Source organism: Diceros bicornis, chromosome 33 (assembly GCF_020826845.1).
Source record: "Diceros bicornis minor isolate mBicDic1 chromosome 33, mDicBic1.mat.cur, whole genome shotgun sequence".
In the NCBI taxonomy this organism is placed as follows: Eukaryota; Metazoa; Chordata; class Mammalia; order Perissodactyla; family Rhinocerotidae; genus Diceros; species Diceros bicornis.
The window spans coordinates 24,590,467-24,616,406 of record NC_080772.1 but is presented as its reverse complement, the minus strand read 5'-3'; the positions used below and the strand labels follow the sequence as shown (position 1 = coordinate 24,616,406).

At 44.7% G+C, this 25,940-nt stretch overlaps 1 protein-coding gene across 1 annotated transcript; it reads left to right on the top strand.

Moving 5' to 3' along the window:
* The first annotated feature begins 1,857 nt into the window (after positions 1-1,857).
* Positions 1,858-25,352, top strand: SBSPON (somatomedin B and thrombospondin type 1 domain containing). Its single transcript, XM_058529016.1, has 5 exons — positions 1,858-2,144; positions 11,375-11,569; positions 20,466-20,556; positions 22,164-22,340; positions 24,102-25,352. The coding sequence occupies exons 1-5, from the start codon at positions 1,931-1,933 to the stop codon at positions 24,217-24,219; spliced, it is 795 nt and encodes a 264-aa protein (XP_058384999.1). The 5' UTR covers positions 1,858-1,930; the 3' UTR covers positions 24,220-25,352.
* The last annotated feature ends 588 nt before the right edge of the window (positions 25,353-25,940 follow it).

Here is a 25,940-nt window from a genome sequence, read left to right as displayed (position 1 = left end):
TCTATAAACATCCCACAGCAATCTGAGAAGGTTTAGTATCTATGTTTGAGATGACGCTGAGGCAATTTATCAGAGATCATAGAATCAGAACTGGACCCAAACCTCCTGAGCACAGACCCTCAACTTTTTATTTTTGGTTTTTGGTTTTGGTTTTGTCTAGGTATAAGGAGAAGGGGAGTAGGGAAAAATGGTGTTTGAGCAGACATTTGGCATTATATTTTTAATCCTCTTAATCTGGAGGTCATCATCTTCTACTTTCTGTTACTTTATTTCATATTTTATTCCTGAAAATGAACTTGTCAGTGAATCATTTTCCTTTACATTTTTCTGGAACAATTCCAGATTCTTATGGCATTACAGAATAAGTCTCTAGCTTAAAGGCATTCCATAAAGCAGACAGACAGCCTTAGGGAAGAAGCCAGGGATAAATTACATGAATGAGATAGTACAAAGCTCCTAGTAAAACCTACAACGCAGGTAAAAGGCTGAGGGTATAATTTGCTGACAAAGTTATTTAGCAGTAACTACCAAGAACTAAAAATATAAAAAATGAAAAAGTATATATTATTTATTTAAATTGCAAAAGTAAGAGAGACTTACCTAAAGAGGAAAACAAAAATAAATTTCCAATCCTGAGATTTATTTGATAAATCATCACAAAGAAAGAATTTCTTTTTGACCTTAGAGTGTGTTTTCCTCAGACAACGAAAAAAGATTACATTCTACATTGGCCAAACCTTACCTGTGATAAAATTTAGCTATTTTATTGTTTTACTACTTTTACAGTAAAGTTTTTTTTTACTTTTGTTATTTTTCCTCTCTGAAGAGTAAAAGAAATTCCTCTGAGAAGTCTTTGTATGATAAAAGAAAAAAATTAGTCTCTGAAATTAACTAGAAATCTTAGATTCACAGATAGAAAAAACTTTATATTCCCGGTTTGTCATAAAAACCATAATAGTTTAAATGATTTAAGAACATAAAATAAAATGAAATTTCCAGGATAATTTTTGGTTAACAAAAAGAGTGAGATGCAGAAAATATATTTGGAGAGAAAGAGGGAAGAAAATGTATATGAAAAGTTAGGCAAGCGCTTTATTAAAGAAGTTATTTCTAAGATATCATTAAGCAGGGTTTCTTTTGGGAAATCTGCTTTAACAGAAAGCAGAGCACCGTTTATATTTTATTTATCCTTTCCTTCACGTTCATTAATTGCCTCTTCAGTGAAGCCAAGTGGCATTTTCCCGGGGCAGGTAAATCCCATTATAAAATGCAGCGGCAAGAAAGGATGCTTCTTTGGTCTCATCTCCTCGCTCCTGAGGGGCCTCTGTGGCTCGGGGGACCGGTGTCGCGGAAAGTGTACAGCACGGGCTTTCCCGCGCGCAGTCAGGCCGCCCCGCGCGCACGGTGCTGCGAGGACCCGCTGGCTGCACGCCACGCGCTATTCAAGTCCCCTGGCTTTACGGTGGAAATGCCCACTCGCTAACGTGTGCCCAGACGTTAGGAAGCAGAGTTTGGAGCCAGGAAATGTGGCCGCCCTGGCCGGGCTGTTGGCAGGCCCGGACGCTCGCTGGGCCGCTGGGATCCCAGAGCACCTGCTTTTCCGCTCCCTCCCAGGCGGTCCCCGCGGGCTGGGGCTGGGGCTGGGGCGGCGGATCGCCGCGGGCAGGGGGCCGGTGGCCCGAGCGCGGATCGCGGGGCGCCGGGGCGAGGCGCGCTCCCCACCTGGGCCGGGCGGCCGCAGCACCCGCCGGGCGCGCCGCCAGGGCTGCGGAGGGGCGGCGCGGAGGGCGGGGGCCGGGCGCGGGGCAGGGCCGGGCCGGGCCGGGCTGCGCGTCGCCGGCCGCTCGGGCTACTGCGGGCCGCGCTCTCGGAGGAGCACCGCGCCTGCCCCGAAGGTCTGCGGCTTCGCGGGCGCCCCGGAGCGCTGGCCATGAGGGCTCTGTGGATGGCGCTGTGCGCGCTGGCGCGGCTGTGGCCCGGGGCCCTGGCCGGCTGCGCCGAGGCGGGGCGCTGCTGCCCGGGCCGGGACCCCGCCTGCTTCGCCCGCGGCTGGAGGCTGGACAGGGTCTACGGGACGTGCTTCTGCGACCAAGCCTGCCGCCTCACCGGGGATTGCTGCTTCGACTACTCCAGGGCGTGCCCAGGTGGGTGGCGGGGCCAAGGGTGGGGCGTCGGCTGTTCGCCCGCAGCCAAGGGGCACAGGGCCCCTCACCAAGGACCGCAGCCCCGGAGCCAGGGTCCCTCAGCCCCTGGCATCCTGGCGGGTCCAGACCCTCTATCCCGGCCCACTCCAGACCCCTCCATCCAGGTACGCCCAACACCCTCCATGCTAGGGTCCCCCAGCCCACTCCCAGGGGTCTCCCAGTCCTCTCCACGTGGACATACGGCTCCAAAGCACCCCTCCCCGCCAGAGCCTGGATGGAAGGGGCTGGAACCCTCTGTTTTCCTGGAAGGGTGTGGGGCCACCGCTGCCGTGTGAATTCTTAGACTCGGGAACTCCAGCTTGGTAGGGCCAACTGCTGACTGGAGAGCGAGCACTGACAGGTTCCAGGGGCACGGCCGGGGCCAACCTCCGCGCTTTCATTCTGTGAGCCCTGGGGGATCTTAGGGGCCTTGTGAGGGGTGAGAAGGAAGGAATGTGTACTTATCCCACTTTGTGCCAATGGCTGGCTCTGGGAGGGTACTTTCTCTTGGAGAACAAGTTCTTGTGAGGACCACAGTTGTCCTCACCTCTGGACTCCAGCATGTAGCGTAGCCCCTTCCTCATAGGAGGTGTTTGATATGCTTTTTGAATTCAATTTTATCCGTCTAGCACGATAAAGACTTTTATCTCAGGGTTCCTATTATGTTTTAATCGTGCCGATTTTCCTTTAGGGTCGTCAGTCTTTTTCATCTTTGAATTTCCCATAGTATCACAGCCCCTGGTAAGGGCTCAATAAATGTTGATTTAATTAAAGTAAAAGGTAAAGGAAGAAATTGTGAGTATAGTCCTGAAGAATCAAGTGTACCTGAGAGAAGCCAGCTCTAGAAATAAAAGTAACCCTGCTCTCTGTTAATCTCATCACCCCAAACGCCATACATACGTTAAGGTGTGACCTCAATGACCCCAGTGTCTTCCTGGAAGAGTAACCAGCAGGCTATGTCATTCCCCAGGGAACCAGATGCCCTGTAGAGAGCAGCACCCCTTCTGCCTCTGTGGTTCTGGATGAGGCCACCAGCCCGTGGCAGGATGGTCACCCAGGCCTGCTGCCGGAAGAACACAGTTGAAAAACATTCAGATTTTTTGACCCTGATTGAAAGCTAATGATTTACCTGTGAATATTGGTCGTCTTTTTGATAAGCTGCTTTCCCTTTCCTGCTCCAAGGCCAGAATATTTTACTACTAAAGTAAGGTGAGGAGTCAGTTATTTAGGAAACGCAGTGTCCTCCGGTCAGGCACCCCACTCTCCCTCCTGGCAGCCTTCTACCTACGCACCTGTTTGCCTTGGTTACCAGGCTCCCTCTAGCAAAGCCTCTCTCACTATGGCAGGAGCACTCTCTCACCAGGGGTTTGCCTACATATTTTAAAGGCAAATACGAAATTCCTAGAGTCCAGATAATGTGCACAGGGATGTGCTTGGGAAGCACAGGGATACAGAGATGATGAAAACACAGTCTCTGCTCCCTAGAAGTTCACAGTTGAGCAGGGAAACACACATGCAAAACCACCTGCAACATGTTTAGTGCCTAAATAAGGGATCTGGGAGGCTAGAGAGGAAAGACTCAGAAGACCTGAGGAATTCCAGGAAGACTTCCCAGAGGAAGTAATGGGCAAGCGTAATCCTGGAGAATGAGCGGGAGGTCCCGAGAAGGGGAAGGAGAATTCCTGCAGGAAAGCATCACATGGCTGTCCAGCAGTTACCCGTGGGTGTCAGCCTCTTGTGCCGGACTAGGCTAGGCCCTGAGGCTAACCTGGTGACCAGGACGGACAGTGAACACAGCTAGATATGGAGAGATTCAGGAACAGAAGAGTGATGGGGAAAGACAGGCAAGTGTCATGAGAACCAGCTTTCCGGTGAGGCCGAATGGTGCGATGAGTTGCAGAATCCTCAAAGTCTTCATTTGGTCAAAAATAAACCTCTTATTTTCAGTCCAGGGGGTAGAAATATTAAGACAAAGAGCCTATCATTTTGGAGTGGGGATTTGTCAGGTCAGGAATAGAAGAGAAGAGATGACCTTACCATCTCAGGAGAACTCAGAAAGAAATCACAGCCTCTGTGTGGCTGGGGGAAGAGCTGTGAGCGGTGGACCAGGATCCGAAGCCAGAAAAGGAAATGGAGTCTGATAGGCTTGTAAAAGAGGCTTATCAGGAGCCTTAAATGCCCTTCCCCAAGGACTTAGCATAGGACCTTGCAGGCCTAGGCAGAAGCAGAAGTGGGATGGAAAAGGCTCCTTGTTGGTAAATTCTCTGCGCCCGGAGTTTCTTGGGAAAGGAAGAAGAAAATAGAGACAACTGGAAGTTGGCCACTTGGCCAGCCTGAGCCTGCCCGCGCCTCAGAGCTGAGGGTGAGAGGGAGGGCGCTGCGGGCCTCAGAGGCTCGGTCTTCTCAGCCTGGACAAGGTCGCAACCCTGCTGACTCTGGGGTTTGGGGAAAGGCGCCGTGGGCCTGGATGAGCGTTTTCCAGCTGCAGGAAATGAGACTTTGAGAGGGCTCTCCCATTACTAAGTTAACACAAGCGGGCAGCACATTGAGATCTGAACCCACAGCTGCCTGACTTCCAGCTGCTATTAGCCGCATCTGTGCCAATTCACGGCTATTGTATATTTCTAGATAAATCAATTTCAGTAGCACAGAGCCCCCAGTTACGCTCTATACGCAGAACCATTCTGCCTCTTAGAATCTCTTTTCCTCTTTACCCAATGTTAGGTTACCTACCGATGCTGCCTGAAGCCTTTTTGACTGAAATTACGTTAATTGTGAATGAAAAGTGGAACTATGTCAGAGAACTAAGCATGCCTTATTTCTATTCCCTCTGATGTTTTTTTATCTTGATAAACACAATTTTTTGGGTGTGGCTAAGAGAGGAAATACTGGAATTTCTTTTTATAAATAGAAAGTTTTTTTTTTTTTTTAACTCAGTAAAAATAAAAATAAGTTATTGGATCTATAGAATTACTGAATTGCCAAAAAATCTGTTCTGAAACTAATATCTCAGAAAATCTCACTATGATGATGGCATGGGTTTCAATACCAATAATCTATCTCCACAAACCCTCCCCCACACACAAAAGGATAGAAAAGTCTCCATTGGCTGAGCCTGATCAGGGATGGGGAAGCAGAGAAGGGGGATGAATCCAAGTGACCCTGCTCTGGAAAAACTTATTGGAAGGCTGGCTTATCGGGTTCATAACACCCCAGTCTCTAATTCATCAGCCAGGTTCCTGGGTCTGCGTTCTCAGTTCATAGAAACAGTAGATGGCATTAGATCTTGGATGAGCAACTTAAGGAAAGAGTAATAATTAACCCAAGTGGAGCAGGACAAAAACTGAGTAGCCTGTGTGAGCCAGTCTCTTCTCCCAGATTTATGGGGAATCTAGGCAACACACTGGCCCAAATCTGATGACATCATATCTGGAGGGAGAGGGGCACTCTCCTTGAAAATATGGGCTCCAACTCATCCAAAGGAAGGATGTCCCAGCCTAGGATGATTTAGAGTGTTGAGGCTTTACTGGAGCCAGAGCAGCCCGAGAGACAGCATGTGGCTTCCCCTGCCTTTGTCTCTGCAGAAAAAACGAGCAGGGCCTGGCACCAGTATTCAACACGACTTCACTTTGTGGCATTTGGCTGCAGCCCTGGGTCTGCAGTCAAGAAGGTTCAAGTCGTCAGCGCTTACCCAGCTTCCCTCCGTGCCAGGCGCTCTCGCAGGCACGTCACAGCCCTAAACTTACTTAGGGCTCACCACCTGCCGAGGTGATTCCTCATTGTGGTCTCATTTTACAGACAAGGTAACCGGGGCACAGAAAGCTTAGGCAATTTGTCCAAAATCACACCACTGATAAGTGATAGAGTGAGATTTGACCCAGGAATTCTGGATCCAGAGCCCACACATTTAAACATTATGTTTTTACTGCCTTGGAGAAATGGGGCTTTATGAGAAACCGTGTACTTTGCAGGGTAGGCCCCAGATAAATACTGTAGAGTGAGTGAGCCTTCTCTCTCGATCAACTGTGTGCTCCTCAAGGGCAAAACATGCGTCCTGCTTCTGTTTGCAATCCCCTAGTCGCTATCGTGGTGTCTCCTAATCTTTGTCAAAACAACATGAGCAGTCATTCCACCCAGGGGATGTTATCTGTGGTTTCAGAGGGCCCTGCCATCTGGGGCATATGCACATAGCCTTACTAAAATAACATTTTCCTTCCCTGACTACAAAATACATGTTTGTTGCAGATAATTTGAAAAAGATAGAAATGCACAAAAGAAGAAAACAACTCACCTAGAATCTTACTACCCAGAAGAAGCATCATTATTTTTTTTCACTTGTTTCCCCTTTTTCCCTGAGTTTGCATGGTGTATTAAATTCTGTTTTTCTAATGAGGAGGCCCATTTCATTGTCTTGCTAGCATTTCATGAACTCGTCCAATTAATGTCTCAAAAGAAAAAAGAAACCTACTGGGGCCAGATAACATGGTTTCTTCAAGAAGGAAAAAATACTTGATCATTTTATGAGAGCTTTTTGAGGGGCTACACAGGCACTTGGGAAATGTAGTCTTATTCGACTTTCACAGTTTTGCCAACGTTCCACAGAAAAAGGTATACATAAGAAGAGAGAAAAGGCAAATGTCATACATTTCAAATTGGGTCACCATAAGGTATGTGTGTGGATAAAGGGGCTGTTTTATTTTTATTCCATAGAATGTCAGGAAACAAAAGGTATGCACAAATGGTAGCGCTATGGGTGAAGTATAAAAATGATGTTTCCTTAGGAATGATAAGGACTATTTGAACTTAGTAACGTGAGGGAGAAAGCACTTGATCGTGGGTGGCCTTCAACTTTGAGGTGGCAGAGAGCCAAGCAGGGCCAGATTACAAAAGAGAATGCTTGAGTCTGTGATTAACCAAGGAGACACTACATGAGAACAAGAGCAAGGCCTTACATTAAGAAGAAATAATCCAGACGATATTTATGAAATGAAGGATCTGGCTGTCAGCTCAGTTTCTTGCGCTGTGTGTGTGTATTTGGCATCATCTAGAAAAATGTTTTTTTAAATTACCCTTTGGTACCTAAAGACTGAGAACAATGTGTCCAGTCTGGTTGCCACAGCTCACTGAGGCTGTGAACGGGTGAGGCTGTGAACGGACCTGGAGAAAATCCAGTGGTAATTCCGAGAGGGGAAGGGTCCGGAAAGATGGGTCCAAAAGCTGGAGTCATCAACCTGGAAAGTCTGTGCTGGAAGGAAAGGGATCTACTGGACCAGTGTCCATGAGTGGCACAGATAAGATAAACACAGATATTTTTTTCACCATAGTCTGAGATTCTTGACCGAGGGAAATTTGGCTCAGATAAAAGGAAATACCACTTCACGCTACAGATAATAAAATTAAAGAAGCTTGTTACTTTCAAGATGTGTTATGGGCAGGAGATATAAATGGATTAAAAACCACTTGAAGGACTTGTGGCTGCCCGGAGAAGCTTAGATCTTCCTAACTGTAAGGCACAGAAAGCAATGCTCCTTCCAGTGGACACCTTTTGGGGCCACCATTGCCAGGAGAGCCCAGACAACTCTGGCCCAGGTTAGAATGCCCGTGTGTTGGGCTAGGGGAGTTTTTGATTTTGCCCCTGTCTTTCCACCGGCTTTCCCACCCATCCTGGAGCGTCTGTCAGTGCTTTGGCTTCTTACTTATGATATGAGCAGACCAGAGTCTGTTTTTCAACATAGAACATTATTTAGGAAGGAGGAGGAACTTGCCCAGTGCCATTGCATTCATTCATTCATTCATTCTACAAATATTTATTGATTGGATATCCCTGTTAGGATATGTGAAAATGCACCCTACTCTTGTGCCCAGATTCCTTACTGAATTATATAGCTTACTTTTCTGTTCTTTTCACTTCCAGTGAGCTGAGAGCCAGCAGTGCCCACTGGGCCTAACGTAGGAACGTAGGTGTCTTCTTTATGTCTCTGATCTCTTCTGTGTCTCCTTCTCTGCCTCTGCCCTCCATTCCTCTATTGTGCTTCTTAGGATCACCTCCCAAATAAGTTACTTGCTTTCAAATCCATGTCTCCAGATCTGCTTCTGGGGAAACTCCAGCTGAATATTACACTGAGTTTAAACAAAGAAGAAGAAAAGAAAAGAAGGAGCTTGCTGAACTTCCTGGCACCCACCAAATCTAGGCTTCTTTCCCCTAAAAGGGGTGGGATGATGTCATCAAATACTAACTCTTAAGACCTCAGGCAGCCTTGACAAGCCTGGAGTCAAAGGAGATCACGCTGCTCACAAGAGTCTGTTGCCCTCAGGAACAGCTGGTGACATGTGAAGATTGAGAAAGTCAGATTTCAAGAAAGAATATTTTGATATGCTGGATATAGATGTGAATTAGATAAGCTTTAGTGGAAAGGGGACAGCAATTCTAATGGAACAGTTCAAAAAGAAATCTGTCTCGTGCAGCTGTGGTATATGACTTGTGTTAATAAATCTGTCAGAAGTTCCTGTACTTCCCCTAGCCTCCAGGACCAATGATCTCTGTGATCTACGATGAATTGCAATCCAAATAATCAAAAGTTCATAAGGTAATCAAGAAGAGAATCTTTTGTGCAGGGGTCGGCCCGGTGGCGCAAGCGGTTAAGTGCGCGCGTCCGCTGCGGTGGCCCGGGGTTCGCTGGTTCGGATCCCGGGCGCGCACCGACGCACTGCTTGGTAAGCCATGCTGTGGCGGCGTCCCATATAAAGTGGAGGAAGATAGGCACAGATGTTAGCCCAGGGCCGTCTTCCTCAGCAAAAAAAAAAAAAAGAGGAGGATTGGCGGATGTTAGCTCAAGGCTGATCTCCTCACAAAAAAAAAAAAAAAAAAAGAGAATCTTTTGTGCAGAATAGGAATAAATACTTCAGATTAATTTTCCAACTCAAAACATTTTATGGAACACCCTTTTACTCATGTAATTCTATGTGAACTTTTTTTCATTTTGGCTTACCATCAAGATGTTGTTCAGGGCTCTAGAACTTTGGTTCTCATTATAGGGCTGTTAAAGTCATGGACTGGAAAAACAGAGCATAGCATTTTGCCAGAGACAAAACTTAACCAATAGGAACAATAACTGCTTCAACGATTCTGTGATTTGAGGACTTTAACTAGGGGTCAAATGAAATAAAATAAATAAACATTGGACATGAGACACAAATATTGAAGAAATACTAGGAGATTAAATTCTGTCAGAAAACTCTCATCAATGTCATCTTTTACTGTATGGATCGACTGTAACCCAAGGCCATATCACTAAATTTGGAGTTAATGCCATGGCAAAATTTTATTTTATAGTGATGTCCAAATGTTCATCTTTGAAACAAGTGTATTTAAAAAAAAACAAGTGTATTATTAAGTGTTGGTCAAGTCCAACACATCAGGACAAGACTAGCTAGGCTCAGGGATGAAGAAATTGGGGGCAGGAAGAGTTATTGAACGAATTAAGAACAGAAGTCCTTCTCAACCAGCTCCTAGCCTGGCCGTCTCTTTAAATGCCTTCTGGTTCTGTGGGCCAATTAAATCATGGGATGGTGAAAATAAAAAGGGAGGAGTCAACAGGAAATGACAAGGGCAGGAAGTGACCTGTTATTGATTTTCCAAAGGATGTGTGCATGGCGGATGTTGGGAATGAACACTAACGTGGCTCATTCTTGCTTCTTTCGGTAGTTGACACGGGATACCTATGAGTTTTTAGGTGATTAATAAAAGCCTGTTTTAAAACAGTTTGAAATTTTTGCATTACTGACGGAGGTTTATGTTGTGTGTGACCCTTTTCATGCCAGAGATAGCTATGTGCTGCCAAATGATACGTCTTCCAAAAGCCAGGAACCCGAAACTAGTTTGCTGAGAGGCAAAATGAGTTTTCAAGTACAAACTGTCAGCGGTCCAAATCAAGGTTTCAAAGAAGCGAGGGTGGTTTCTTGATGAAGACACTGTAACCCTGAAACTGTGAGGGTGATAGGAAAGTGGGTCACACTTCGTGGGAAAGAACGAGTTTTGGCCTCTAGTTTAGGCGTACTGTCTTCTTGTTCTTTTCTTATATCCAATTTCAAGTCCTGAAGTAATGCAATTTAAAAACTCATTACAGTCCTTTGAAAAGACTCATTAGGGCTAAATGGGAGAGTTAAATGTGCAACCACGCTGATTGTACAGTCGTGGCTGGGGAATTGTCGGGAGAGCCAAATTCTTCCCTGCCTCTGCCCCTTCACACGGGACCACGAGTCCTCCTCACCTCTGGGGCCCAGGGTCCTCATCTCTAAACTCCGCTTCTTGTAGTTGACGTCTGTGAGCCGAGGACGACGAGAATAGAGCATCCAGGAGAAGTCCCAAGTATAGGGGTCCCTTGGTGTGGCCCAAAGCCATCTGCTGATAAGAATTGACTTGGGCAGGTGATGGGTTATTGGTGGATGCAGTACGTTCTTTTTTTAACGTTTTCTACAAATGAATATGTATTGCTGTTACAATAAGAATGTTCTGGGCAGGGGAGAATAAAGTTAAAATCAAGGTAAAACGAAAGCAAAGGTCGGGCCGGCCCCGTGGCTTAGCGGTTGAGTGCGTTCGCTCCTCTACTGGCGGCCCAGGTTCGGATCCCAGGCGCGCACCGACATACCGCTTCTCCGGCCATGGTGAGGCCGCATCCCACACACAGCAACTAGAAGGATGTGCAGCTATGACATACAACTACCTACTGAGGCTTTGTGGAAAAAAAGGAGGAAGATTGGCAATAGATGTTAGCTCAGGGCCGGTCTTCCTCAGCAAAAAGAGGAGGATTAGCATGGATGTTAGCTCAGGGCTGATCTTCCTCACACACAAAAAAAGAATGTTTGGAAAGCAAAGGTCTGCTCTGAGCCCCCCAGTATGAGGAAGTACCCTGGAGGCATCCGGTCTTTCACTGGGGTGTGTCCTTGGCTCAGACCCACCTTCAGGATCCTGGAACATCCGCCTGCCTCTGAAAGGTACCGGATTATCAGTTAACCATGAGGGCGGGTGGAGTGGGTGTCACCCGGGACCGCTGAGGCTCTTTGTGCCCTCCTGGTACAGGGCCCAGTCAAAGCGCGGTTTTCGTGGGCCGAGCTCCACTGTCTCCGGTGGCGGGAGGGCCTGGCGGGCGGCCGGGTGACTCTGCTGAGCGTCCCCTCGTGCTGTCTTTCAGCTCGCCCGTGCATCGTGGGGGAGTGGAGCCCCTGGAGTGGCTGCGCCGACCAGTGCAAGCCCACGGCCCGCGTGCGCAGGCGCTCGGTGCAGCAGGAGCCCCTGAACGGAGGGGCGCCCTGCCCGCCCCTGGAGGAGAGAGCCGGCTGCCTGGAGTACTGGACGCCCCAGGGCCAGGACTGCGGCCACTCCTTCGGTAAGAGGTTTGCACGCTTGCTACCTCTGTTGCCTCTGATGACTTTACATCTCTTCGTCCCATGAGAGGCCATGTGCTGTGCAGGGAAAGTTCCATTCCCTGCGGAGCGTGGGATGGGCCGGGCTGCCCAGAGGAGATAGGAAGCTCAGGAAATGCGCAATAAAGGGATTAGCGGCCAGCTGCAAAAACGCCTCCCAGCCCTCCCTCACCCCCTCTTTCCTCCCTGTGTTCATAGCTCAATGGTGGCCCCTTCTCCTGTGCATGCCGTAGGTGTAAGGGACCAGTGCGTTGTGTTTTTAGGGAATTCATTCAAGCTGGCGACAAAGAACTTCAGACAGGGTGAGGATAGTTCACAAAGGATAGTGCATGTCCAGGAAGGATAACTATTTTACCTGTTTAATCATGCACACTCACACATGTGTGAAAATGGTAGACAAATTATAAATTCCTACACAATGGTACAATGACTCTTAAAACACCTACCTCTCTTCTCAAGCCGACTGGATTGGGGCTAATGTGATCAGATTTGTGATTTGAAAAGATCCTCCTGGTTGTGGAGTGGCTAGTGCAGGGGACAGGAATCGCTCATTCATGAGTCTGGAGCCTCTGAAGCTCACAAAGAAATAAACAAAAGGGCGAATACCAATGTGTTGATCAGGATGGAATCTGATAGAGGAAAACACTGATTTCTCAGTATAGCGAAGATCCTATGTTTTTCACAGGAACCTGGAAAATTTCATGTCAACATGACCCTTGTCAAGCCACCTTGTTCCATTCCACACACAAATATTTACTGAGGTCTACTTGATGCCAGGCACTGGGCTGGGTGCCAGGGTCACAATGGTGAAAAAAGTTGACATGGAGCCTGCTGTTGTGTAGATCACAGTCTAGTGGGAGGGGGAGATGATAATCTGATAATCCTAGGAAATTAATCCCCCAAAATTACAGCTGCAATTTGGTGCCACTGGTTCTGAACAAGTGAGAGGCACACGGAGCTATGAGTGTGTGTAATAAGCTGATCCGCCTGGTCTCGGGGGAGGAGAGGATCCGCACAAGTGAGGAGGGGAAGGACTTCCTTAAGGATGTGGAGATGAGGCTGAGAATGTAGAGCTTCCCGGGCAGAGGCCAGTGTGATGAACCAGATACAGTCATGTGTCGCTTAACGACGGGGGTACGTTCTGAGAAATTCGTCGTTGGGCAATTTTGTCCTTGTGTGAACACCGTAGAGTGTACTTACACAAACCTAGGTGGCATGGCCTACTCCACATCTAGGCTATATGGTACGAGTCTTATGGGACTACCATCACATGTGCAGTCCATCGTTGACCAAAATGTCGTTATGCTGTGCATGACTGTAGTCACATACGGGGGGTTGGAGGGATTTGAGGGTCATATGGGAGGAAAACCATATGAGCACGAGAGGCAGTAACACAAGCTTTATTGGGTGGTGCTTGGACAGGGTTGCATGAGAGGGGAAGTCCAGAGGCTATCGTGTGGGGACCACCATCCAGAAGGGGAGGAGAGGAATCTGCCAGGGGCTTATGTGTCTAGGCGATGTCAGCTCAGCAGTGTGACCTGAAGTCTCTGGGTCAAAGGGCTACGAAGGGCAAGGGCCATAGCAGCTAGGGGTCTTACAACCACAAGGCTTTAACTTATCAATGGCAGCAGATGCCGGGTGTAGTTTTGCAGGGTATTCAAAGGAGGCAGGGCCTAAATGGCTAAAAATCTGCTGGTTTGGCTATATTTAAAGCAATTGGATATATAAAAATTTGAGTTTGGTGCCAGTAGGCTTTGAGGCTAATAGGTCTCAGTCTGCTGTCAGGAAATAAACAACCGAGGGGCCATCTTTGGCTCATTTATATAACAGGGGAAGCGCAAGGCCCATCTGAGAAGCTGAAGGAAGGCCAGTGTGTGGGGAGAACAGAGATTGAGGCTGGCAGTGAGAAGGGAAGTGTCTCGGCTGACACCCCCTCAGTGCAGGGAGCTCCCTGTGTAGGATTCTCGTCTTTATCTTATGAGTGCTAGAAAGACACTGGGGTGTTTTCTGCAGGGGCCTGTGTGATCAGATCTGATTTGAAAAGATCGCTCTGGTCGTGGAGCGGACATGGAAGGGCCAGGGTGGAGGCCTCTCGTGGACACAGCAGTCATGTTAAGCTCCCAGGGAAATAGTTTAGTGCTCGCAGAAGTGGTCACAGGACAAAATCATGTTCAGCTCATGCAGTCTGCAGACACACTGCAGAAAAGGCTCAGGGAGGGAGTCGCTGTACATTACTGATTTTTTTGATGACTCTTAAAACCTATAGCAGATCTATCAGAAAAAGCAGCTGCTCTATTCATTTACGGTGTTTGGCTGCCAGAAAGTACTTCTTCAGCACATTTAACTCTTCGGTGTTGCACCAGGCTGTCATAGACCGCTTCCCAGCCCTGGATCTCTTTGTAACAGGACAGTGCAAGTCGCAGGAAAGGGGACAGGAAGGCCAATGAAGAGGATGCTATGGAACATGGGCCAAGGGCACATGGGCCCACACCCTGCCCCCTGGGGTTCTTTTCTCTGCCCAGAGATGTCCACTCCTCTGTCCTCTGACTGGGCAGAGCTCACAGGCCTGCCCTCCTCCAATGTCCTCGAATTCCCAAATTACCCCCTCACTCACCCCTCCCACCAGACTCCACTAAGAGGATTTTAAGAAGCAGCAGTCTTCTTATGTGACTCCCCAGAAGGCGTTAGCAACTTTGATGTAACACTAACAGGAGATATCTGTACTTAATGGCCTCCTTTCTTAATAAGGTAAAATAAAACCTCCTAGTTTGCAAAGAGAGGAGAAATCTCTCCTTGGGGCAGGGCCACTGGCACTTGCAGCCCTGCCTTTGGTCCCTGAGATTCACTTTCCTGTTGAGATGTCTTAGAAATGATGACTCCTGTCACAAGCTGGTCAGGGAGGAGGACAGGGCCCCTGGGACATTCAGTCTGGTGGTCCCTAAAGTGTAGTTCCCGATGCCTCACCTGGGAACTTGTTAGAATTGCAAGTTCCTCCGGCCCCACCCAGACCCACAGGATCAGAATGACTGGAGGGGGGCCCAGCACTCTGTGTGGTTCCGAGGCCTCCAGGGGGTTCTGCTGCTCACTGAAGTCTGAGAACCACTGCTCTAGCCCAAGCACGGCTACACGGTTCTTCCCTTAGCCCCCTGCATCATAGCTGGATCACTCAAAACTTCCTGAAGGCAGAAGTTCCCAAAGTGCAAAGAAGGGGTTTAGTCAGGAACACGTGGGGTAAACCAGCTAGACAGTCCTCTCTACCAAAGAGCTTGTTGGGGACTTTATCATGCTAATATGTATTTTCATTCTTTAAGAGGGAGATAGGATATTGAGTGTTTTCCAACCTTATTTGATCACTAAATCACTAGTGTTCTGTAAAATACACTTTGGAAAATGATGGACCACTAGGGGAAAACAAAGAGTAACGTGAAAATTTGGTGGATTCTTCTGGGGCCCCTAGTTCCTGTGCATTCATTTATGTGTTTCATTAATTTTAAGATTCGCTGAGCACCTACAACGTACCAGGGCTGTGCTAGGTTTTGGAAATACAAACTCGAATAACAAACATCACAGTTATTTATAACTCAGTTTGATGGGCGAGCGCTGTGATAGAAGGATGCACAGGTTGGAGAGGGAGCATGGAGAAGGAGTGCCCACTCCATCTAGGGGCTCTCAATCCTGCTGTGGGTCACTTGTGTACCTGTTACCACCTCCCGCCTCCACTGGACTTCCTATTCAAGGAGCAGGAGCCTTTGTTGCCTGGCATACTGATCCCTCACAATTGCAGGGCAGAGCGCCTTTATAGATATTATTGATTCAGTCTTCACAGCAATCCTGTAAGAGAGTGTCTTGGTTTTCTATGACTGCTGTAACAAATTACCACAAAACTTAGTGGCTTAAACAACACAAATTTATTATCTTATAGTTCTCTGGGTTAGAAGTTCAGCACAGGTCTCCCTGGGCTAAAATCAAGGAGTCAGCAGGGCTGTGTTTCTTTCTGAAGGCTCTAGGGGGAATCCGTTTCCTTGCCTTTTCATGGAGGAAAGAGGATCCTGTCATATAGAGCAGAAAGCCTAGCGGAATTGTGTCCTGTAGTTATGTGGAAAGTAAAACTTGTAAGCAATGAACTTGGATATTTAGCTGAGGCTTTCCAAGCAAAGTGTTGAAGGTGCATTCTGGTTTCTTCTTGCTGCATATAGTGAAATGGGAGAGCAAGGAGCTAGATGGAGGCAAGGACTTTTAATCCTAATGGAACCAGGGCTTGATGAATTGGAAAATTCTCAGCCTACCAAAATGATGAATGATGCTAAAATTAAGAGATTCTCTTTCAAGAAAGCATGTTCTAGAGAAAAACAGCATGAGTGTGCTGTACAACCTTTCGTCGATACCTCAGAAAGTTGGAGGTAACAGATTACCGCAAACTCAGTGACATACACAACACAAATTTATCATCTTATAGTTCTGTAGGTCAGAAGTCTGACAAGGGTCTCCCTGGGCTAAAATCAAGGTGTCAGCAGGGCTGTGATCCTCTCTGGAGGCCCTGGAGGAGGATCCGTTTCCTTGCATTTTCCATCACCCGGAGGCTGTCCACATTCCATTTCTCATGGCCCCCTTTCTCCGTCTTCACAGCCTGCATCATTGCATCTCTCTGTGCCTTTCTTCTCTAGTAACATCTTCCTCTGACTCTTTGAAGGACCCTTGTGATTACATTCAGCTCAACCGGATAATCCAGGATAATCTCCCTATTTTAAGGTCAACTGAGTAGCAACCTTAATTCCGTCTGCAACTTTAATTCCTCTTTGCCAAATAACACAATACATTCACAGGCTCTGGGAATTAGGACATGGACATCTTTGGGGGGCCATTATTCTGCCTATCCTGGAGATGGGGCAGTGTCATTATCCTTGGTATACACGTCAGGACATTGGAACTCAGAGAGGACTACCAGAATTTAAACCTGGATCTCATGGCTCTAAATCCTGTTGTTTTTCCTGCTTCGTATTGCTTTGCTATTAACTGTTATCATTAGAGCTAAAATTGTAATTACAGATTCTGGTAACTAAGTAGAAATATAAAGGCCTTGTGAGGCCAGTGAATGAAACAAGATCACTGAAGCACTCTTATTAATGATCAAGCAGCTATTGCATTTTTCCTATTTCATTTAATGCATATTTTGACTATATTTTTATCATAAAACCAAATCCAAAAAGCCATATTATTGTATTTGTTGCACATATTGACTCTTGTTTATATGCATTTTTCTCTCGAGAGGAGATCAATGTGCATTATCAAGTGTATGATTCCAGGCCAGTGTTATTTGTCAAACTCTCATTCTATTCTCTTCTACACTATCTCTACAGACCAGTGGTTCTAGTCCTGCTTTTGTGACACCCGATTGTGTCAGAGGCCTTATGAAATTCTCAAAGCAAATGTAATTTACTTTCATGTTCAAAGTGAGTCTGTGCGGTGCCACGCTCTTAGAAGTGGAAGTTGTTGTAAAACCGAACAATGGTAGGCTGATAGGACGCCGGGAAAGTTGGCAAACAGCCTGTTAACAGAGACTCTCTTACATTTGAATATTGTTGCCAGGAAGGGGGACGGGGGGAACCAGTGTTTATTGAGAGCCTTTGTGCCCGGGCACCGGCTATGTGCTTCCACACATAAGCAGAAGTGGGACTGGGGGCAAAAATAATTTCTAAACTTCTTACCACTCTTAAGTAATGAAAACGAAATTTGTGGGGGATATTAAAAAGGAGTGCTGATTCAGAGTCCTCCAGGCAACTTGGCTCCTGGTCTGTTTACTGGAGACTCGTGCCAGTGGGGAGGTCACCCTCTCACTGGAATGTGCCACCAGACCAAGCCCGGGGCTCGAGGGGGTGGGACACGGAGGAGAGGAGGCAACAGGGTCCAGGGTTACTGGCTTGCCTTTATGATGGGTATGGGTCACGACCACAGAGGCTTGACATGGATAGTAGGTCTTCAAAAAACAGAACCTATCTTCTGTGTTGGGATCCTTGCTTAGCCATTTACTCTTCTTTATATATATATATATATATTTTTTTTTTGAGGAAGATTGGCCCTGAGCTAACATCTGTTGCCAATCTTCCTCTTTTGCTTTTTTCTCCCCAAAGCCCCAGTACATAGTTGTATAGGTCCTTCTAGTTCTTCTTCTATATGGGACGCTGCCTCAGCATGGCTTGATGAGCGGTAAGTAGGTCCGTGCCCAGGATCCGAACCTGCGAACCCCAGGCCACCGAAGCGGAACACACAAAGTTAACCCCTACACCACCAGGCGGCCCCAGTCATTTATTCTTTATTTTCCCTTCATTTAACCTCTATGAGCCTCAGTTTTCTGATGAGTAGAATTGGCATAACACTTCTTTACAAAGCTTTTGTGAAGATTGATGACATATGATGTGAAAGTACTTTGTGAATGAGCAGGCTGTGAACACACAAGGGGCCATCATGCCACAGGCCTTCATCTGTGCCCCCTGAGAGCCCTCCGCCACCTCCTGGACCCCAGCTCCACCCCCACCCCTCTCCCATGGCCTGGGGGACTCCGAGTGTAAGGGCTAACATTCTCCCCTTCCCTCTCTTAGATCTCACTTCACATTAAGCACAGCGATTAGAAAGGAAAAATAAAGCGGAATATAATTAATTCATGGGAAATATCCTTCATAAATTGGTGAAATGTTATAATCTGCTTTATAATAGAGGTAATGGAGCTGACAGTGAAGAGTGTGGTTTGGGAGACATTTCCTGGCACCGCCACATTTAGACATGAGCCTCGAACACGTTTCTCAACCTCTCTGTGCCACGATTTCCTCATCTGTGAAATGGGGAAATGATGGCATCTATTTCAGAGGGTTGTTGTGAGAATTAAATGAGTTAACGCATGAAAAAAGTGCTTAGCATCATGCCTGGAAACTTAGGAGTGCATAACTGTTAGCTTTTATTTTTATTATCATAGAACTTTTCTAAGGATTTTATACCTGACACTATAGTCATGTCACTTGCCCTCTACTTCCTAACCTAATTTTTTTTCTGAGCTACACATTAAGCATATTGCCTTTGAACTTTTGTAATAATATATGCAGTGCAAATTAGGAGATCAAATAAATGTTTTGAGCTAAAGAAACACATCCTGAAAATTTTATACTTTGTCTCGTATAGTGCTACGTGGATTTAGCAGTAAATGCCCTCTTCACTTGGTGAATAAACACATAAATGCGTCAGAAGAACAGAAATGAAAACGACATGGGAAAACTAAAATCCTTTGGATGTTTGTGTTTCTGATAATTAGGTCTAAGAGAAACAGAGAAGGATCCTAACATACGTGCACTCACTTGTTCTTTTTGATTCTATCCATGGATTTTGGAAGTTCAAAAGCTACAGTCACATTTCGAATGCATGGCATGTTCTCTTCGGAAAACAATTTTACATGTTAGTGCAGCAAGGAAGAGCCACACAGCTGGGACTCAGGGCTTCCTCTAGATGTGGATAACTGTCCTACTGGAGAGAGATTAGACACCAAACCACATGAGACAAGACCAGTTACCTGCATCTCTGAGGAACAAGTGGCTTCCAGGTATTAGGCCTCTCTTGTCTTATATTCTCTAGTTATGTAAAAATGACTCCTCATTAAGAAAATCTAAAAGAGAATTAGGGCTGCCATCTTGTGGCAGTAAGGAGCCAGGTGAAATGAACATGTAGACTTGAAGCATCTGTTTTGCAAAGGGTGCCCTCACGCCGTTTTGCTCACGTTGATGATGCCTTTGGCATCGCACAAGCCAACATCAGCTGGGACCTGCCCTTCCTGGGATCATCCAGTTTCTGAAATGAAAGGTGGGAAGGCTTGTTGAGCCATCTCGGCTGCAAGGCTCAATATAAGAACAGAAGACCACAGGGAAGTAGGACCTGGGCACCTTGGTGGCAATTTTGTGACTTCATTCATTCACTCATCAACCCATTCATTCATTGCACACATATTTACTGAGTGTGTAAATGTGTGAGGGCTACAGTGATGAACAAGGCAAAACCTCGTCTTCCTTGAGTTGACAGCGGAGTGGAACCAAGAGGTTATCTCCAGGTGCTACATAAAGCAAAACCCTCCGTAGACTTTAGAGATGAAATAGGAAGGAGACACACAAACAAAATAAAACTACAGAAGAGAGCACAGGTGGGAGGAAAGAATTCCTGGCTCCTTTTCTTTTCTCCTACCAGGAGTGTCAGAGCTGGGGTAGAGTCGGGGGAGGAGAGGGAAGAGGAGAGGACACTGGTGGCTGTCGGTGGTGAAGCTTCCAGGCTGCGGTTACCGGAGACCTAGGGGGCACTCACGCTTCCTTCCTTTGCTTCTTCTGTTTCTTCCCTATCTCATTTCCTGTCTCTCTGGTTGTCTTTTTTTCTCCTTCCATCCCCTTTTCTCTCTCTTTTGTCTTCTTCTTCTCTCCTTTCTTCCTTCTCTTTCTCCTTTCTATTCTTTTACTTTATTCTCTCTTTCCCTTTTCTTCTCTATTTCTCTTCCTTTCAGTTTTAAAAATGTCCTCTCCCTCTCTCTATTACCTCACTTTTTTTCCTTGTTTTTTCCCCCATCTTTTTTATCATTTCCTCTTGGTTCTCCTCCCTGGCCGCTCTCCTTCCTTTCATACAGTGTGATTTATCACTGCAGACAAGCCTGCTTGTCAAAGGCCTGCGGTTCCCCTCCCACAGACTCTTTCTGGAATGGGGTTCTGGGGACTCTGTAATCTAGCCTCATTTTACTCCTTTGGACTTCGAGGTGGAGAGCTTTAGACTCCAAATTTGGGAAATGTCACTGTGAGTACTTCAGGCTCCATGTGTTCAACGTCGTTCTCCCTTTTCTAGTCCCTGCCTTTATAACTACCTCTGCGTTCAACAAGGAGAGAACCAGACAAGCCGCATCTCCACGGTGGTCTACAGACACAGAGGATGCCGGGTAATTTGATGATTTTTTTTTTTATGCTTTTTACTTATATTTTTCCAGTTGTTTGGCCAAGTTAGCCCACTAAGGTCAACTTGGCATGATGGGTTTTCTTCTGTTACTTGTTCCTTGACTTTGGGTGAAAGATGACTCTCCACCACAGACTTGGGAAAGAACTTATCTCCTCCCTGTTTTTGTTGGGCCATAAAGATTTCTCTGTCTCTCAGGTCCAAGAAGAGACACACTATATAAAAATGAGATGATATTATTTTGTCATTCACACTCAGGATGCTCCTCTTACAGCCTTTATGGGACCGTGGACTCTAGCACCACCTCTGTTTGGTGAATTAGTAAGTGGCCCACACCTGAGCTCTGACGATTTCTATCAAGACCTAGTGGCACAGGCTGGGAGGGAGGAACATCTGTGCTCACTAGAAGTCCACTCTTCTGCTGTCAGACTAGAGACACCAGAGGGCTGCATGTTCAAATCCCCACACTGCCACTCACTAGCCACCTCGGTTTTTTTCTTCTTGAAAAATGAGAATATTAATATCTACCACATGGGGTCATTATGAGAATTTAATGAGAAGATATCATTGAAGAGATGTCTGGGTTAAGCTGTCTGAAGTTGATTGAAGCTGCATCATAGAATTTCCTACCTCAATACAATAAGGTACCTACCTAATACATGATAGCTACCATTGTTACAGATCTTCTTTGCAGCAGACTCTCCATACGCTTTTCATCTAGCCTATTACAGCTCACAATTCTATGAATAAAAAACTAGCCCATTTTAGCATAGTTAGAACCTAAATTGCAACATTCAGGGTTTTTACTATGTTTGTTTCCCTGAAGAATTGTAAAGTTGTTTGCTTTTAAGTACAAGACTAAAATATTCACCCATGTCTGGATGCCCCGGGGCCTTCAGAGTCAAGTCACATATAGTGTTGGAGTTTTCCACAGCTCAGTATAAGGTGACAGTAGTCTCTGTGACAGAAAAACATGTCTCAGCTTCCCATTTCTTTTTATCTGTGATGCCCAGTATATCTTTGATGCTTGACTTCAAGTCAAAACTCATCTCATTACCCCGGATCATGCAGGTGAGCTGAGTGAGGAGTGTAGGGAAGGCCCTGGGAATGTTTGTGGGGCAGAAAAGCACAGACGCTGGCCTGGGTGTCAAGGACTAGCCCTCTTGGGGCTCACATATTCTCAGGCTCAAGCAAGTTCTTGTTTAATTTCTATAATTCATTAAAATATCAGCAAAGTTATCAAGGGCTATTTTCCTACTGAAATGTGCTTTTATACACAATTTAGTGGTCAGACTAGACAGGATATAGGATATCCAAATTTCTGAAAATTCATGTTGATCGGGTTATTCAATCATGGATTGAAAAAGAGCAAAAAGGTTCACTGTAGTTGTCAGTCAGACATCACGGTAGTTCAGCGAATGAGAAACTCTACAAGGCATTCTGTGGCTGATGTGCATCCTGTGAAGATGCTCTGCACTGCCTTCTCCAGTCTGTCAAATGTCCTCGGGGATTACAGGCTTCCTAAGACTTTGTACAGTGTTAGACCACCTCTAATTACAGCAGGTAAAACTGTTCCTTATTGTTTTGCTCTAGCTACTGTATGGAGTTCAAGACAGAATCATTGACTCCTCACTGTGCTATGGAAAACCGACCTCTGACTCGATGGATGCAGTATCTCCGAGAGGGGTACACCGTGTGTGTAGATTGTCAGCCTCCAGCTATGAACTCTGTGAGCCTTCGTTGTTCTGGAGATGGCCTGGACTCTGATGGGTAAGCCAGGGAAATTGGTTGAAGGACTTTTTCTGTTACTCATTTGGAGAGGTCTGTCCTCTCCATGTCCTGAACAGCTGACCAGTATCAAGGCATGATTTGAGGAGTCAAAACAATAAATGAGGGGAACGTTCCATCTAGCAATTCCGGAGTCCAGGGCCCAGTTCACACTATGGGAGTTGGAGGCTCTATAGCAGGATGAATGGGTGAATTTGGATATTGGAGTTCAGACCAAGCTCCCAAATGACCACCAGAGACCTGATGGCTCCAAAGCAGTATTCCGAAGACCATTTGAATCAGAATCTCTGGGAATGATGGTTTAAAATATGCATATTCCTGAGCCCCACTCGAATCAGAATCTTTGGGGGTGGATTTTCAACCATCTCCTAGGTCAGGAGTTGGCAAATATTTTCTGTAAAGGGCCAGATAGTAGATATTTTCAGCTTTGCGGGCCCTGTGGTCTCTGTCACAACTACTCAACTCTGCCATCGTAGCACAAAATCTGCCATAGACACTATGTAAACAGATGAGCTTGGCTTTATTCTAATAATACTGTATTACTGGACATTAAAATTTAAATTTCATATAATTTTTATGTATCACGAAATATTCTGCTTTTGATTTTCTTTCAATTCTTTAAAAGTGTAAGAAATCATTCTTAACTCATACACTACACAGAAACAGGGTGGCTGGACTTGGGTCATGTGTCATAGTTTGCTGACCCCTGACCAGATGATTAATACCCACAGCAAAATTTCAGAACCACTACTCAATTCAGTAGTAGTCATAAAATCATAATTGAGATAGTGGTGGGCTCAGCTTTGCAGGTTCCTAAACCTACAGAAGTCTATGGATTGTCCAAAAGAATTGACCCATGAAAACATTTTACCACACTGAAAATCTATCCTAGTCCTGTACTTAACTATCGGTTAATTTCGATAACGCTATTCATAACTAAGAGAAGGGTAGACTTCGTGCTGGGCGTGGATTATGGTTTTAAGTATGTCAGATGGAACTGGTAAAAATACAGATTAGAAAGTAAAATATGGACCTTTCCAGTTAATCATTATTTTCATAGTATATTTTAATATTTAGTAACTTGAATTTATGTTTATTAGTCACTTGTGCCTAACAGCCTCTGTATTGAGTATACTATATGAACGGTAAAGTGGGTAAGGAATTCATATGAAATAGAAACTTAATATTTAGACTTAATATTTTTCTGAATACCTCATCCATATTTTGACTTTAAATGAACTTATAATTTAATTTGTACCCATAAAGTACCTTAAACCCTGGCTGAGCTTCCAGTGACTTTAAAAATAATAATTTCAGTAATCTGGCTTTGCTTTTTCCACTTCTCCCATTTTTTTCATTTTGGAGTCAAAGAGTTGGAAAGGATTACAAGAGATCATTTGGTTCAGACCCCTCTAATTTAAATATATATGAAATGGAAGCCATTTTCCTTTATGTAGCACTTCATATATTCAGACCAAATGACAGAAACAAGTAACCTCAAACTACTCTCTCAACATGAGGGTGTCCTCAAATAGGGATTAATTGGTAACTTGATTTGAAAGCCCAAAGAAGGGAAACTCAGTTTGTGATCATTTTTCAAAAGTTTCAATTTGTAAAGCACTTCAAAACTCTAGGGCTGATCATTCTTTAAAAAAAAAAAAGACCCTCAATTTATAATTCTGTAAATTAGAATTTTCTTTGGTTTACTTTTAGTTAACTAACATTTTCAAAATATTTTTTCAGAAATCAAACTCTTCATTGGCAAGCAATTGGCAATCCTCGATGTCAAGGAACTTGGAAGAAAGTTCGGCGAGTAGACCAGTGTTCTTGTCCGGCTGTTCATAGTTTTATTTTTATATAGGTTGCAATATAAATATTTTAAAATGTGTTTGTAGACATGATAAATATTAGCAAGTCAGGTTCAGTGCTTCATAAACCTTCGAAAACTGGCCAAAGTCCCTGAACACACGTCATTGATGTACTCTAAAGTAGAGAAAGAAAATTTAGGGGCCAGTTCTCAAGAAACACAGTACTTTTTTATTTTTACTAAGTTGAGGACCCACCCTAAAGACTCCCGTGGTTTTATGTCCTTAACCCTCCACCTGGAGTCCTCCCATTCAACAGGTGGCCCATGCCACACAGAATACATGTCTGTTTGCACTAAAATTACTACATTTTAGTGGTCCATTTATTGGTAAGTTGTCATTTAAGAGTATCCACACTTTGAGTCTTGCATTCCTTCTTTCTATCCCATAATCTCTTAAAAACTTCTTACTTTAAAAAATGTATACTCTCACACATACATTTTCCATATGTTATTCCATAAATTATGAAATAATAATTTCAAGCAAATTGTCACAAATAATTTTCCACAGGACAAGCTGTTTAAGATTTAGTAAGAATTTTGTAATGAAAAACCAACAGCTATGCTAAAAATACCTTTTTGAAGAAGAAGAAATTTCTTCAAGTGAAATGATTCATCAAATGTTCATTCTAGGTCAGTACAAGTTCCTTTAAATATTATAATTTTCATGAAGTGAAATTTTGGCATGAAGGAATGAAACAATTGCTTTAATTATGAAAATTCTACCATCATTGGCATCTTAAGATTATTTCCAAGGCTTGAAGCCTGAAGCTGACTAAAATAATCTCCCAGAGTCCAACTTCAAGTTTAGGTGAAGTAAACTTTACTACTTTTTTTCTACATCATACATTTTTTTATGTTTGGAGTAATAGGCAGAGGTATTGATTATAGAAGGCATGGATTTTATTACAAATGTTACAATCTCACACACACAGAGAATTATTAGTCTCCTTCTTGTATGATTGGAAAATCAGAGAACCAGAGACAAAGTGGCTTATTTAGGGATCTGGATGACAGATCATTCTACGAGTCAGCCTGAGCCCAGTCTCAGCTCCTCATCCAGGGCTCAGCTCTGATAAAAGCCTGACTGTGCCAAAGACTGTGCCGTAAAAGCTAAGCCCTCTTCATTTTTGAAACAATTTTAAATTCAGGATATTTTCTTTGGAGGATTGAATCTCAATATTTAAACTGTATGAAATTCCTTTGGTTTCATTTGTATAAAATATTATTCACTAGCAAATGATTTACTAAAATGCATATTTCTTGGTACTTATCACGTAATACAGAATGACAATAGCAAGCTTAATAGGGATGGAAAAATCTTCAATATTTAATGCTGAGTGTAGTAGTATTTCAGACTATATTCATTTAACTGTCAGAGTTGTTTTTATGGTAAATTAAATTCTTCAGAAATTAATAAGAAAAAATTTGAGTCACATCAAGGTTAGGAACTTCAAGTATAAGTTCAGTATTAACATTTTAAAACCATTTCTAACATTTGTAAAGCAAAACTTTTGAAGATATACCTGGGTAATTTTCAATGTTACCTAAAATTTTTATACAAGTAAATAAATTTCTGTTCACATTTTAAAAAGCTCTTTACTTGTTTTACTAGAAAATACCCAAGTTTTCTGGACTGGTCAGAGAATGACCAAATTTTACCAAAAATAAAACAAAAAAAAACCCTTCAGAGTTGATAGGCATGGGTCTGATGACTA

Coding starts and splice junctions, on each gene's coding strand:
- SBSPON (XM_058529016.1), top strand. CDS start 1,931: ATGAGGGCTCTGTGGATGGCGCTGTGCGCGCTGGCGCGGCTGTGGCCC. Junction 2,145..11,374: donor CTACTCCAGGGCGTGCCCAG/GTGGGTGGCGGG, acceptor GCTGTCTTTCAG/CTCGCCCGTGCATCGTGGGG. Junction 20,557..22,163: donor ACAGACACAGAGGATGCCGG/GTAATTTGATGA, acceptor GTTTTGCTCTAG/CTACTGTATGGAGTTCAAGA.